General features: G+C 50.6%; 1 protein-coding gene across 1 annotated transcript; it reads left to right on the top strand.

Moving 5' to 3' along the window:
• The first annotated feature begins 607 nt into the window (after positions 1-607).
• On the top strand, positions 608-10,960 carry tmem132a (transmembrane protein 132A). The gene is made up of 11 exons (XM_069191348.1): positions 608-1,712; positions 2,946-3,154; positions 4,592-4,777; positions 4,869-5,404; positions 5,873-6,025; positions 6,317-6,515; positions 7,154-7,297; positions 8,142-8,344; positions 8,583-8,808; positions 8,972-9,163; positions 9,781-10,960. Exons 1-11 carry the CDS (start codon positions 1,598-1,600, stop codon positions 10,525-10,527), a joined length of 2,910 nt encoding a protein of 969 aa, XP_069047449.1. The 5' UTR covers positions 608-1,597; the 3' UTR covers positions 10,528-10,960.
• Positions 10,961-14,643: the final 3,683 nt, after the last annotated feature.

A 14,643-nucleotide genomic window follows, 5' to 3' on the forward strand; every position in this document is an offset into this window, starting at 1 on the left:
CACTACAGGACATTAACACTGCACTGAGAGAGAGGGGTTAATACAGTCCAGACACACTGACTGGACACTCCAGTACATTAACACTGCACTGAGAGAGAGGGGTTAATACAGTCCAGACTCACAGACTGGACACTACAGGACATTAACACTGCACTGAGAGAGAGGGGTTAATACAGTCCAGACACACTGACTGGACACTACAGGACATGAACACTGCACTGAGAGAGAGGGGTTAATACAGTCCAGACACACTGACTGGACACTACAGGACATTAACACTGCACTGAGAGAGAGGGGTTAATACAGTCCAGACACACTGACTGGACACTACAGTACATTAACACTGCACTGAGAGAGAGGGGTTAATACAGTCCAGACACACTGACTGGACACTACAGGACATTAACACTGCACTGAGAGAGAGGGGTTAATACAGTGAATATGTGGTTCATGTGGAAAATGATGATGTTTTTTTCCCGTTGAAGAGGTAGACGTTTGTCTAATTTTACCAAGCACTATAACAAAACGATTGTCGTTTTCTGGAATCTTATTTGAAGGTATTTATTTAAACTAACACAAAATACCTTGCTTTTGTATTTCATTTTTTATTTTTAAGATCGGAGAAAGCCTTTTCAAAGAAAAGTCGTCTTCTACATTCTCAGTTGGGAGCGAGAAGGGCGTGTCGTACTTGTCTGCTATCCGTGTAGTTACCTAGTCTTTACCGATACGCTCCTGTCGGACCAGGCGGTGAAGCCGCAGGCAGCAGTAGTGACGGTCACTGTCACAGCGCCCGCCCGCCCGCACGAGAGAGCTCGGCGCGCGCAGGACTGAGCATCGCCGTCACGCCCGACACCTGACGGCGCTCCCCGCGCGGCACGGCCCCCCGCGGGCACAGACAGCGAGCAGTGTGCGGGTCATCGCTGTCTACTGGACCTGACCCGGACTGGACACGGCCCTGTCCACTGGATCTGACCCTGAGCGGGCACGGACCTGTCCACTGGACCTGACCCGGACTGGACACGGCCCTGTCCACTGGACCTGACCCTGTGCGGGCACGGACCTGTCCTCTGGATCAGACCCGGACTGGACACAGACCTGTCCACTGGATCAGTCCCTGGGCGGACATGGACCTCTAAACTGGACCAAACCAGGACTGGAAACGACCCTGTCTACTGGACCTGACCCTGAGCGGACACGGACCTCTAAACTGGACCAGATTCTCAGCGGACACGGAGCTCTAAACTGGACCTGACCCGGACTGGACACGGCCCTGTCCACTGGACCAGCCCCTGCTCGGACACAGCCCTGTCCTCTGGACCAGCCTCTGGCGGGTGGTGTAAGCATGTTATATCATTAACGCTCAGTGGCGGCGGCAGTCGCGCTGTGGACGTGCTCTCTCGGGCGGTGCAGGAAAGCGGATGTGCTCGGCGGTGTGAATGACACTCTCCAGGGGCAGAGCTGCGGGCTGCAGACCGGGCGGGAGGCGCGTGTTCGCGCAGTGAATCCCCCGCCCCTCGAGTACCTGCGCTCGCGTGTGCATCTCACTGAACGCGTGCTCTCGGGTCCCTCGCGCCCCGCGCAGGTGCAGGCGGCAGGGATGGACAGCCGCTCGCGCCGCCGCGGGACCTCTGAGAAGGGAGAGGCGGCCGGGTCACGGATTGGCCGCGGACACTCGTGTGGAGTCGTGCTCTTCTGCTGCGTGTCACTGTCTGGTGAGTGTGCAGACCGGCGATGTTGCTGTTAGTAGTAATACTGCTAAACTCACTGGGATAAAAACACGCGGGGTCGTGGTAACAGCACTGTTAGATAAAGGAGTCCGTTACTACTGACTAATGAAGCTCCTGTTGTTACTATTATTATCATTGTTATTATTGTTATTATTAGTAGTAATACTATAAGCAGCAGTAGTGGTACCAGCAGCAGTATCAGTAGCAGTAGTGATACTAGCAGCAGTATAAGTAGTAGTAGTGATACAAGCAGCAGTATTAGTATAGTAGCAGTAGTGATACTAGCAGCAGTATCAGTATAGTAGCAGTAGTGATACTAACAGCAGTATCAGTAGCAGTAGTGATACTAGCAGCAGTATCAGTAGCAGTAGTGATACTAGCAGCAGTATAGTAGCAGTAGTGATACTAGCAGCAGTATCAGTAGCAGTAGTGATACTAGCAGCAGTATCAGTAGCAGTAGTGATACAAGCAGCAGTATTAGTATAGTAGCAGTGGTGATACTAGCAGCAGTATCAGTAGCAGTAGTGATACTAGCAGCAGTATTAATATAGTAGCAGTAGTGATACTAGCAGCAGTATCAGTGTAGCAGCAGTATCAGTAGTCCAGTAATAAGTCTTGACAATAAGTCAGTAGTGTACACCATACACAAACACAGCAGCCACAATCACTGCAGGGCCTTGACGCAATAGGTATTGACAACGTTGTTTGAGCACTGTTACCTGTCTATGAGGGATGTGTCGAACATGAATTAGCTCTTTATCCAATTGAAACGTTACAGGAGGCAGAGCTGTCTCTGACTCTGCACATAGTTCATCCTAGACGTCACAGAGAGCTGTTTCATGCTTATTAGATTGACATCAGCGTGGCACAGATAAATTTAGCCAGTGACACAGATGTATGCGATGTATTTTAAGCCTTTAACAACTGCTTTTGTTAACTTGAACGGTGTTCATTCTCAGATATGTATCTACATACGTACCGCTATCGTTTGTCTGAAACTGTTCAGCGGGGTGACTGGGGCATTGACCTGGGTTAATGCCCTAGAGGTGCTAACAGTTTCCACAGACCAGTTCCAGGGTTAGCTTTTCCTGAATCGTAAAGCCAGACGTTGGGCTGTCGGGTCTGAACCGAGACTGTGGGCGCGGACCCTGACTCGCAGGTGTTTGCTGAATGACAGATCACGATCTCACGCTGTCGTCTGTCTCCTGTCTCCCCCAGTCTTCGGCCAGCCCTCTCCCCTCTCTCTCCAAGCCCGGGTCTCGGTGTCGGGGCCCTGGAGCCCCCTGCCCCTCTCCCAGGCCCAGCAGGATCTCTTCGGGAACTCCAGCCTGCTGTCCTGCTCACAGCCTCTGCTCCTACTGCCCCTCGCGGGGCCACCGGGACCACCCACAGTCCAGGCTTCACTCGGGCCCTACACTGTCTCCCAGGTAACCTGTGTGAGTTCAACCCACTGAACACTGTCTCCCAGGTACCCTGTTGAGTTCAACCCACTGAACACTGTCTCACAGGTACCCTGTGTGAGTTCAACCCACTGAACACTGTCTCACAGGTACCCTGTGTGAGTTCAACCCACTGAACACTGTCTCACAGGTACCCTGTGTGAGTTCAACCCACTGAACACTGTCTCACAGGTACCCTGTGTGAGCTCAGCCTGCTGCACACTGTCTCCCAGGTACCCTGCGTGAGCTCAGCCTGCTGCACACTGTCTCACAGGTATCCTGCGTGAGCTCAGCCCACTGAACACTGTCTCACAGGTACCCTGCGTGAGCTCAGCCCACTGAACACTGTCTCACAGGTACCCTGCGTGAGCTCAGCCCACTGAACACTGTCTCACAGGTACCCTGTGTGAGCTCAGCCTGCTGCACACTGTCTCACAGGTATCCTGCGTGAGCTCAGCCCACTGAACACTGTCTCACAGGTACCCTGCGTGAGCTCAGCCTGCTGTACAGTCTCACAGGTACCCTGTGTGAGCTCAGCCCACTGAACACTGTCTCACAGGTACCCTGTGTGAGCTCAGCCTGCTGCACACTGTCTCACAGGTATCCTGCGTGAGCTAAGCCCACTGAACACTGTCTCACAGGTACCCTGCGTGAGCTCAGCCTGCTGTACAGTCTCACAGGTACCCTGCGTGAGCTCAGCCCACTGAACACTGTCTCACAGGTACCCTGTGTGAGCTCAGCCTGCTGCACACTGTCTCACAGGTATCCTGCGTGAGCTAAGCCCACTGAACACTGTCTCACAGGTACCCTGCGTGAGCTCAGCCTGCTGTACAGTCTCACAGGTACCCTGCGTGAGCTCAGCCCACTGAACACTGTCTCACAGGTACCCTGTGTGAGCTTAGCCTGCTGCACACTGTCTCACAGGTACCTTGTGTGAGCTCAGCCTGCTGTACAGTCTCACAGGTACCCTGCGTGAGCTCAGCCCACTGAACACTGTCTCACAGGTACCCTGTGTGAGCTCAGCCTGCTGCACACTGTCTCACAGGTACCCTGCGTGAGCTCAGCCTGCTGCACACTGTCTCACAGGTACCCTGCGTGAGCTCAGCCCACTGAACACTGTCTCACAGGTACCCTGTGTGAGCTCAGCCTGCTGCACACTGTCTCACAGGTACCCTGTGTGAGCTCAGCCCACTGAACACTGTCTCACAGGTACCCAGTGTGAGCTCAGCCTGCTGTACACTGTCTCACAGGTATCCTTACACTGTCTCACAGGTAATCAAGTGTCTGTAGAGAGGTGCTGCTGGTTCATGAGAGAGGTGTGTATTGATCAGTGTCTGTAGAGGTGTGCCAAGGTTTCTGAGAGAGGTGTGTCTCTACAGTTGTGTGCTCACTTTCTGCAGAATCAACTCTCTTTCCTTTCTGTAGGAGTACTCCCGGTCTCTCCTTCCTCTGTCCCCCCTTCTCTCAGCGTCTCTCCTAACCGCCGGAGAAGAGAATGGGTTTCTGGTCCGAGTGTTATTTCACTGGCGGGGGACTGACAGCAGGGGGCGCTGTGTGACTCTGCATGCATTCAAAGAAACCCAAGAACTGAGGGCTGCCTGTCTCACAGAGGTAAAAAGAAAAGCACGCAACGTTGTCTGAACGTGGCTTTTGCGTCTGTGATTTTGCTACTCTGTCAGCACTCACCTCTTCTCTGCCTCAGGCTCCACTGGGGGTGTGTGTGGCTTCCCTCTCTCTCCCCAGCTCGTGGCTGAAGGCCCGGGACCCCGTCCTGCCCGCGCAGAAACTCACACCGGCGCACAGACACAAGCCCAGGCGCCACAGAGGCAGCGCAGCTAGCGGCTCCAGCCCCATGGACGCCCAAGTGCAGCTCTATTACTCCGACGACGGCCCTCCTGCACTAATGGACGGGGCGCCACCTAGCTGTTTGGAGGCCAGACTGGAGCGCTCTCAGAGCAAGCTGTATTACACGGGAGCAGTGAGGCTGACGGGGGGCGAGAGAGCCAGGAACACAATGAGGAATGATTGGCAGCCTCCTGGCTCCTGTGTTGGGGCCCAGGACCGAGCTGGTTCAGACAAACAGGAGGATGCCCCCTCTCTGCAGCAGGCGGAGGAGGAGCTCTGGCTGGATCCCAATGTGTTCATTAGATACCAGAGGGGGCCGGCGAGGTTCAGCCAGCCGGTAGCCGTCTCGGTCCGCCTGCGGTCCAACTTCAGCGCTGATTTCGTGGTGATAAGGTGCTGGACGTGCTTTATGTTTTCAGTGATGTAAAGTAGCTACTCTCTCTCAGTGCAGTGTTAATGTCCTGTAGTGTCCAGTCAGTGTGTCTGGACTGTATTGACCCCTCTCTCTCAGTGTAGTGTTAATGTCCTGTAGTGTCCAGTCAGTGTGTCTGGACTGTATTAACCCCTCTCTCTCAGTGCAGTGTTAATGTACTGGAGTGTCCAGTCAGTGTGTCTGGACTGTATTAACCCCTCTCTCTCAGTGCAGTGTTAGTGTCCTGGAGTGTCCAGTCAGTGTGTCTGGACTGTATTAACCCCTTTCTCTCAGTGCAGTGTTAATGTCCTGGAGTGTCCAGTCAGTGTGTCTGTATTTACACCTCTCTCCCTCTGTTGTCTTTGTCTCTACTGTATTAACCCTTCAAAAAGAGAGGGGCTAATACAGTACAAAATATTAACCCCTCTCTCTTGCTTTATTCTTCAAAGGTTAAAGGTTAAGAAAGCGCAGATGACAGTTTTGACAGTTCCAGTCATGACCTCTGGCCTTTGGGTCGTTGCCATGGAGAAATCTGTGGGAGCAAAACAGGAAACAACATCACTGATCTGCCATCGCCTGAAGGGACTCACCCAGACACTCAGGTACAGGTGCAGAGGAGCAGTTTAACAGTCCGCTGAGCTACTGAGAACCCTGCACAGCTGTCAGCCGATGGGCTCCTGTTATGGAAGGTTTAATTGGCCCCACACATGCAATTAATCTTAACGATCATCAGAGAGGAGAGCAGCCCCAGCTATGGGAATATTCCAATACAGTACTTAATCCTCTACTTGTATATATATATTTTTTTAACTGTACATGTCCTTAGTGTATCTGCAGTCGGTCAGTGTGTTTCCTGTTTGACCCCCCTCACTCTGTGTGTGTGCGTCTCTCAGTTCCTCTCTCTATCAGGAGGTGGCCTGCATCTCTCTCCAGTGCGAAGGGGACTCTGTCTCCAAGGGTGCGGTCAGTCGCAGGGTGTTCTGGAGGGTGGAGTACTCAGGACACAATAACCCCATGCCACCTCTGGGGGGCACCGCATCCTTGTTTACCTTCTCCCACAGAGACATAGTGGGCATTGCACCGATCACCGAGGTACTGTACCGACGCTCTCCGATGGTGCTTGTCGGTCCTCCTGTTTTCGCACCTTGCTATGTATCGGTCTCCTGTCAGTCATTATAAGAGTCCAGTAGAAATGCCCACATGAGCATTTCTACTGGACACTGAGACAGGGACTGAAATATCAGCCCACCACTCGTGGCCCTTGTGGCCCCATGGAGATCTATTATTGGGTCTGTTCTGGCCCGGGAGGAAAGTGCTCCACAGGGCCATTGTTCCTTTTCATAATCAAAACGCTCAGTGCCTGAAACTGAAAGCCACTTCCTGTTGAGATCTCAGATTTCTCCTATTAACATGCTGAAACATCAGTATTAATTCTCTAGGGAGACAAGAGTTCTGTTTTTCACAGTTGCCCATGTATACCGACATGATACCCATGTGTTAAGGCCAGTAGGTGTGTACCGCTGCAGGAATTTCTTAGGTGCTCCATTGCCATACCTTGTCTATGACACCTTTGGGTGATTTTCTGCCGGGTGTTTCATTATGTGTTTTAGTGTGCAGTAAGGTGAAGTCTGCCTGTTCTTCCTTTTGGATTAGAAGTTCCCTTTTCAGCAGCATAACAGACAGTGCTGGGAAACAAGGTGGTGCCAGTTTGTGTTTGCTTTCCCACACAGACCGCTTCTCTGATCAACACAGCCATTCTCACTGGCCAGCCCGTGTCACTTCCTGTGACCGTCCTTGCTGTGGGGCATGATGGGAAGGTGTCTGACGTCACCAGTGCTGTCACCTGTCACTCTGCTGATGAGGACATCATTAAGGTCCTGTTAACTATATGACTGTTCAGTGGCTGCTGACGCACTAGTACTAGAAGTAGCAATAGTGGTACAAGGGGTAGTATGTTTATCTACAGGAACAGTTAGGTAGTAATTCATAGCAGGAGTAAATCAGAAGTAGATCATCCCTGGTACACCAGCATGCCAGCTTGCTGATTCCAGTGCCAGTGTAAGCTCTGGATGAAGCACATGGCCATTATGTCTTAAATCAGTAGGGTCTCCAAAAGTAGGCCATCACTATTAAATTCCTGCACTCTGCATGACCTCTGTGTCATCAGCACGTTCTTCTGGGGCAGAGAAAAGCACAAAGACCCGTGGCATTACCCCAGAACGAGTTGCTAGGCTGGGAGGAGTGAGGATCTGTCCATCACACTCACACCAGCTGTTATACAGACCACACCCTGCCAGCCAACACAGTCAAACCGAGGGACTGGGGTGTGGGAGTGTGGAACAGGCCGTCCAGCCATGTTGCTGAAGGCGATACCCTGGTTTCTTTCAAGAAACAGCTGGTGATCTTCCAGTCAAAGCAGAAAGCACGTCTGTACACCAAGGTTTAGAATGTAAAACATGTTACCAATGAGAGGAGGCCCAGAAACCCATTTCGTTTTTACTAGTTACTTGACTGAGGACACCCTCGTGGTTTTCATTGTTCAAGGCTAGAAGTTTGTTGGAGTCTAGAAAAAGCCGAGTTTTAAATGCGAACTTTGGGTCAATTAACTACTCGCATACAGGCAAGATGGAGCAAATGCCTTCTTCTTCTTGTTTGAAATCTTTCTCATCTTCCTATGTCACTTGTTTTGTGACTCCGCTCCTGTTCCGCTCTTGGCAGGTGTCAAGTGACTGCTCCACCCTCTTTGTAGACGGGAGCGAATCAGGGCGAGGGGGCGTGTGTGCAGGGGTGGAGTTCTCCCTGGGCTCGTTCTCCGCCTCCCTCTGCCTGTCGGTGTGGGTTCCACAGCTTCCCCTGACCGTTGCACTGTCCGACTCCCAGCTCAGTCAGATAGACGGCTGGACAGCCCACACTGAGACAGGGTTAGTGTCTGTGCCCTGAGGCTGTACTGTAGAGCACTGTGATGGCTGTGCTGTAGTGTGCCTGTACTGTAGAGCACTGTGATGGCTGTGCTGTAGTGTGCCTGTACTGTAGAGCACTGTGATGGCTGTGCTGTAGTGTGCCTATACCGTAGAGTACTGCGATCTGTATGGTCTGTGCTGTGTTGTATCTGTTCGTCATGTAACAGCCAGTGAAGTAATTTTCCACCATTTCTCTCAGTTGTTCTCCAGTGTACCAGCGGTCCACAGTTCAGATCTGGGCTCAGTTTGCTGCTATGCCAGTGGATGCCCGACGTCAGGTGACGTACCTGCTGGGCTCCCCTGACTGGTTTGTGGATGTGACAGCGCTTGCCCGTCACGGGCTGAGAGTGGAAAACCCCCGAGTTGCCAGTCTTGATGAGCACGGCATTCTGATTGGTTTAGAGCCAGGAGTGACATCACTGCAGGTAATTGTGACGTTGTGTCAGATAATTTGAGATACAGGGCAATGATTCTTAATAACAGCTGTATACTCGTGCACCTATTTCTGAGTGTTTGTCCGGCCAGCCCTCTCCTATGACCAGTTTGATCTATAATGGGCTGGGGCTCCGTCTGTCTCTCTCTCTCCAGGTAGTGTCCAGCCAGTGGGACAGTGTGCTAGGGGAGTCAGAGGTCACAGTATCAGCTGACCCTGTGAAACTTGGTGACCTCAAGGTCCAGCTAGTGAGTGGGCTGACCTTGTCAATCACTGCCAGTCCCTCCCACCCTTCTGTCATCACAGCAACTGTCTCAGCGCAACACATCCTGTACACATATGGACAGGTGAGTGTGCAGTGTATGGACAGTGCAGTGTTAATGTCCTGTAATGTCCAGTCAGTATGTCTGGACTGTATTAACCCCTCTCTCTCAGTGCAGTGTTAATGTCCTGTAGTGTCCAGTCAGTGTGTCTGGACTGTATTAACCCCTCTCTCTCAGTGCAGTGTTAATGTACTGGAGTGTCCAGTCAGTGTGTCTGGACTGTATTAACCCCTCTCTCTTAGAGCAGTGTTAATGTCCTGTAATGTCCAGTCAGTATGTCTGGACTGTATTAACCCCTCTCTCTCAGTGCAGTGTTAATGTCCTGTAGTGTCCAGTCAGTGTGTCTGGACTGTATTAACCCCTCTCTCTCAGTGCAGTGTTAATGTACTGGAGTGTCCAGTCAGTGTGTCTGGACTGTATTAACCCCTCTCTCTTAGAGCAGTGTTAATGTCCTGTAGTGTCCAGTCAGTGTGTCTGGACTGTATTAACCCCTCTCTCTCAGTGCAGTGTTAATGTCCTGTAGTGTCCAGTCAGTGTGTCTGGACTGTATTAACCCCTCTCTCTTAGAGCAGTGTTAATGTCCTGTAGTGTCCAGTCAGTGTGTCTGGACTGTATTAACCCCTCTCCCTCTCTTCCTGCAGGAAGCCTCTCTCAGCATATGGCTACAGTTCAGTGATGACACACTTGCCCCTTTGGCTTATTACGACACCATCTCCTATTCCCTGCGCATCACTTCACTGGCTGAATCCGTGGTGTCCATGGTAACCGCTCCTCCTGGCTCTCAGCCGTCTGTCCTACCCCGGGTGGTTGCTCGGGGTGATGGGGGCGGGCCTCTGCTGAGGGCGGAGCTTCTCCCCAGGGCTTGTCCCAGCCAGCCGCCCAGCACTGGGGAAGTGGGTGCAGTTCTGCCCTTGGCCCGCGGGTCTGGCTGGGTCAGGGTGAACCTTGACCACCCCTCCCGGCCGGCTGGGGCCGAAGACATGGATTTCGAGCTCCTGGAGATTTCCGATTTTTTCTTAGAACCGGATTCAGAGATGGATCAGGAATCCTTTGCTATTCCAGCTAATGACAGCCACCCAGGACATACGCAGAGGGAAGAGAGCGCTGTGCTGAGTCCCCATCACGTGGAGAACGGAGTGTTTGCACCAAACGGTTCTGATGTACCTTTGGTGCCGAGGGAGGGGAGAAAGCATGAAACAGAGGAGCTGAAGGTGGGGCTGGCAGCTCTGCTCTCTCTGCTCTGCCTCTCTGCCCTCCTCTTCCTCGTCAACTGCGTGCCCTGCACCCTGAGACAGACAGGAAGGGATAGAGGGACAAAGAGGAGCCTGACAGAGGGAGAGGGTCAGAGAGAGAATGAGGAGGCTGAGGACCAGCCACACAACCCTTAAGACTCTGAGCGAGAGAGATAGAGAGAAACTGAACACACTGTACATTAACACCGCACTGAGAGAGAGGGGTTAATACAGTCCAGACACACTGACTGGACACTACAGGACATTAACACTGCACTGAGAGAGAGGGGTTAATACAGTCCAGAAACACTGACTGGACACTACAGTACATTAACACTGCACTGAGAGAGAGGGGTTAATACAGTCCAGACACACTGGACACTACAGGACATTAACACTGCACTGAGAGAGAGGGGTTAATACAGTCCAGACACACTGACTGGACACTACAGGACATTAACACTGCACTGAGAGAGAGGGGTTAATACAGTCCAGACACACTGGACACTACAGGACATTAACACTGCACTGAGAGAGAGGGGTTAATACAGTCCAGACACACTGACTGGACACTACAGGACATTAACACTGCACTGAGAGAGAGGGGTTAATACAGTCCAGACACACTGACTGGACACTACAGGACATTAACACTGCACTGAGAGAGAGGGGTTAATACAGTCCAGACACACTGACTGGACACTACAGGACATTAACACTGCACTGAGAGAGAGGGGTTAACACAGTCCAGACACACTGACTGGACACTACAGGACATTAACACTGCACTGAGAGAGAGGGGTTAATACAGTCCAGACACACTGACTGGACACTACAGGACATTAACACTGCACTGAGAGAGAGGGGTTAATACAGTAATACATTTATTGAGTAATCATGTACTACATAAATTCATATAATTTCACTTCAGATACTTTAAAGTCTATAGTTTGTTACAATATTGTTGTCATAATTAATTCTGTATAACTGCATATCATTTTTGTTTATTCTCTGTGGAATACATTTAGGAATTCTCTTTCTTTCCTAAGGTTTAAGGATGAAATGACTGAATGACAAATAGGTTTAGGAATGGGAAGTACACCACGTATGAGTCAATAATTTAATGTTTGTATATGTTTTCTTGTGTAGGTTTGAAAATATTAAATTTTTTGTTAGAATCCTGTTGATTATCTTGGGTTCCCTTAAGGGATGTAAGATGGTGTTGCTCAATTGGCTTTCAGCCTTAGGGTGCCCCCCAGTGGCCTTCCTGGTATTGCAGCCACAGGGTGCTGTTCGCAGGCCAATAAAGCTGAGTTTGAATGTGAGGGACGCGCCTCCACTCGGTGGCTATGTCCCAGAAGCCACTTTAATGTAATGATAATGATGATAATGTTTCTTTCTTAGCCCTATACAATTTCTTGCATTAGGAATTTGTCTTTTCGCATACCCCAGCTTTTCTCCATGAGACACAGACAGGGAGAGAAGCTTGGGGTCAGAGCACAGGGTCAGCCATTGTACAGCACCCCTGTAGCAGTTGGGGTTAAGGGCCTTGCTCAGGGGCCCACTGGAGTAGGATTCCTCTGCCGGCCGCAGGATTTGAACCAGCAACCTTCCAGTCACAGGCCCAGATCCTTAGCCACAGAGCCACCGCTCCACAAGCCCAGTCAGCTCCTCTGTGCTGTAGAGCACGTGTGGAAAGTGCGCGAGAATTCGAGGTGCACCCTTATAAAGAGGGTAACCGGACGCCCTCGTGTCCCAGCACTCGCCAGTCACTCGGCTCACAGTCAAAATACTTTGTGTTGCCGATGCGTCTTCTCCAGTGGCTAAGTACGTCTGCAGGGAATTATTAAAAATATTTTTTTCATATTCCACTTGCAGTTTGATGAAATTGAGCGCCACCTCGTCTGTCCCTGCACGCAAGCAGGGCGAGACAGAGAGCGTTCATGCATGTTGAGCAGGTTCGACTTCAAGACAAAGCAAGCTAAGGGAAGTCTGCCAATAGCTTATAATAAATTTAATAATTGCTTACACTTATATAGCATTTTTCTGGACCCTCCACTCAAAGCCCTTTACAGGTAATGGGGATCCCCTCCACCACCACCAGTGTGCACCCCCACCTGGATGATGCGCCAGTCCGCTCACCACACACCAGCTCTCAGTGTGGATGAGAGCAGAGTGATGAAGCCAGTTCAGAGATGCAGATTATTAGGAGGCCGTGATGGGTGAAGGCCAGGGGGAAATTTGACCAGGACCCCAGGGTGACACCCCTACTCTTTTCAAGAAACACCCTGGCATTTTTAATGACCACAGAGTCAGGACCTCGGTTTTATGTCTCATCTGAAGGACATCGCCTTTTTTTGTCCTAATGCACCATACTGGGGCATTAGGACCCATACAGACCACAGGGTGAGCGCCCCCTTCTGCGTCCAATAATACCTCTTTCAGCAGCAACCTTAGCTTTCCCAGGAACCTTTATGCCAATAATAATAATAATAATAATAATAATAATAATAATAATTTCTTACACTTATATAACACTTTTCTGGATACTCCACTCAAAGCGCTTTACCTCCACCAGTGTGCAGCCCCACCTGGATGATGTGACGGCAGCCATAGTGCGCCAGAACGCTCACCACACATCAGCTATCAGTGGGGAGGAGAGCAGAGTAATGAAGCCAATTCATAGAGGGGGATTATTAGGAGGCCATGATTGATAAGGGCCAATGGGGAATTTGGCCAAGACGCCGGGGTTACACCCCTACTCTTTTCGAGAAACGCCCTGGGATTTTTAACGACCACAGAGAGTCAGGACCTCGGTTTTACGTCTCATCCGAAGGACGGCGCCTGTTTACAGTATAGTGTCCCCGTCACTATACTGGGGCATTAGGACCCACATGGACCGCAGGGTGAGCGCCCCCTGCTGGCCCCACTAACACCTCTTCCAGCAGCAACCTTAGTTTTTCCCAGGAGGTCTCCCATCTAGGTACTGACCAGACTCACACCTGCTTAGCTTCAGTGGGTTGCCAGGTGATATGGCTGCTGCCAACACTTCAGGTCACCTGAAGAAGGCTTCACAGCCGAAACATTGCGTTCTCTCTTCTCTTTTCAGCATGGAATAAATCTATTACTTGTTCCTTTGCAGACTATGCATGCCGACACAGCTACCCACCTGAACTACTGCATCTATAGTATCCCAGGAAAGATTCTTATCCAAAAGATAAGCAGGTGGATGCTGCACATTGGTGGTGGTGGTGGTGGTGGTGGAGGGGAGTCCCCATTACCTGAAAAGCGCTATATAAGTGTAAGCAATTATTATCTCCCTCACTCGCCAACATACCACAACAGACCACTAGGTCATCCTGTGACTGAGACCACAGAGAGGGGCCTCTAGAGCTACATTCCTGTGACTGGCAACAGGCTGTTTGGTCCAGGTGCCCAAACAGTACTAGAAATCTTTAAAAACACCCAATTCAAAGTGAAATAATAAGCCTTGTCCCTACCCCAACCTATGACACACACTGTATTGGGAAACTTCAAACCAGGGATGGAGACCCCAGGTTTATGAAGTAAAAGAGAGGGGAGCCCCAAAGCATCCATTATAGTTTTAAGTTCACTCAGCACAAAACACCACAGCAGCCACTTAACCAGTGAATTCGTATTCCCAGCAGGACAGAACCATCAGCTTTCTGAGCTCATTTCAATATGCGCACAACCTGGCTGATTTGATCAATCCTGACCTATACAGTGTTCCACACCTTCTGGGTTTATTTCATTTCATCTTTAACTCATTAACCACCCTGAGTGAGTATAGTCACCCAAGCTCTCAACATCTTAGAATTCCACACGAAATGGCATTTCTGGCCGTTGATGAGTGAGTTCTGAAGGATGAACTGGACACCTCAAATAGAAACGATTCTGTTACTGGTGAACAACACAGAAAAAGTTTTCATTGTGCTTCTCTCTCTCATTCTTCTTTCACTATCAGCCCAATGTCAGGACCTGAGCCTGAACTCGCTAATAAAAACAGTCAAATTTTTCAAAACCTTGTAAAGATAGAGATGTAGATAGCAGGGGTGATGAAGTGTGAGAACTAACAGTCTGTATGAGGCTGGGTGAGTGTGGTCTGGAGGTGTCTGAGGGTTTCACTGGTATCTCTGCTTCAGGCTGGGGCAGTTTCACATGTTGAAGGAGCAGTGAGGACAGTGCTGCTTGTTAAAGACCAGAGCTTTTATACACAACTGACCGCTATTTCAACACGATACAGATACATTT

This window comes from Lepisosteus oculatus, chromosome 6 (assembly GCF_040954835.1).
Source record: "Lepisosteus oculatus isolate fLepOcu1 chromosome 6, fLepOcu1.hap2, whole genome shotgun sequence".
In the NCBI taxonomy this organism is placed as follows: domain Eukaryota; kingdom Metazoa; phylum Chordata; class Actinopteri; order Semionotiformes; family Lepisosteidae; genus Lepisosteus; species Lepisosteus oculatus.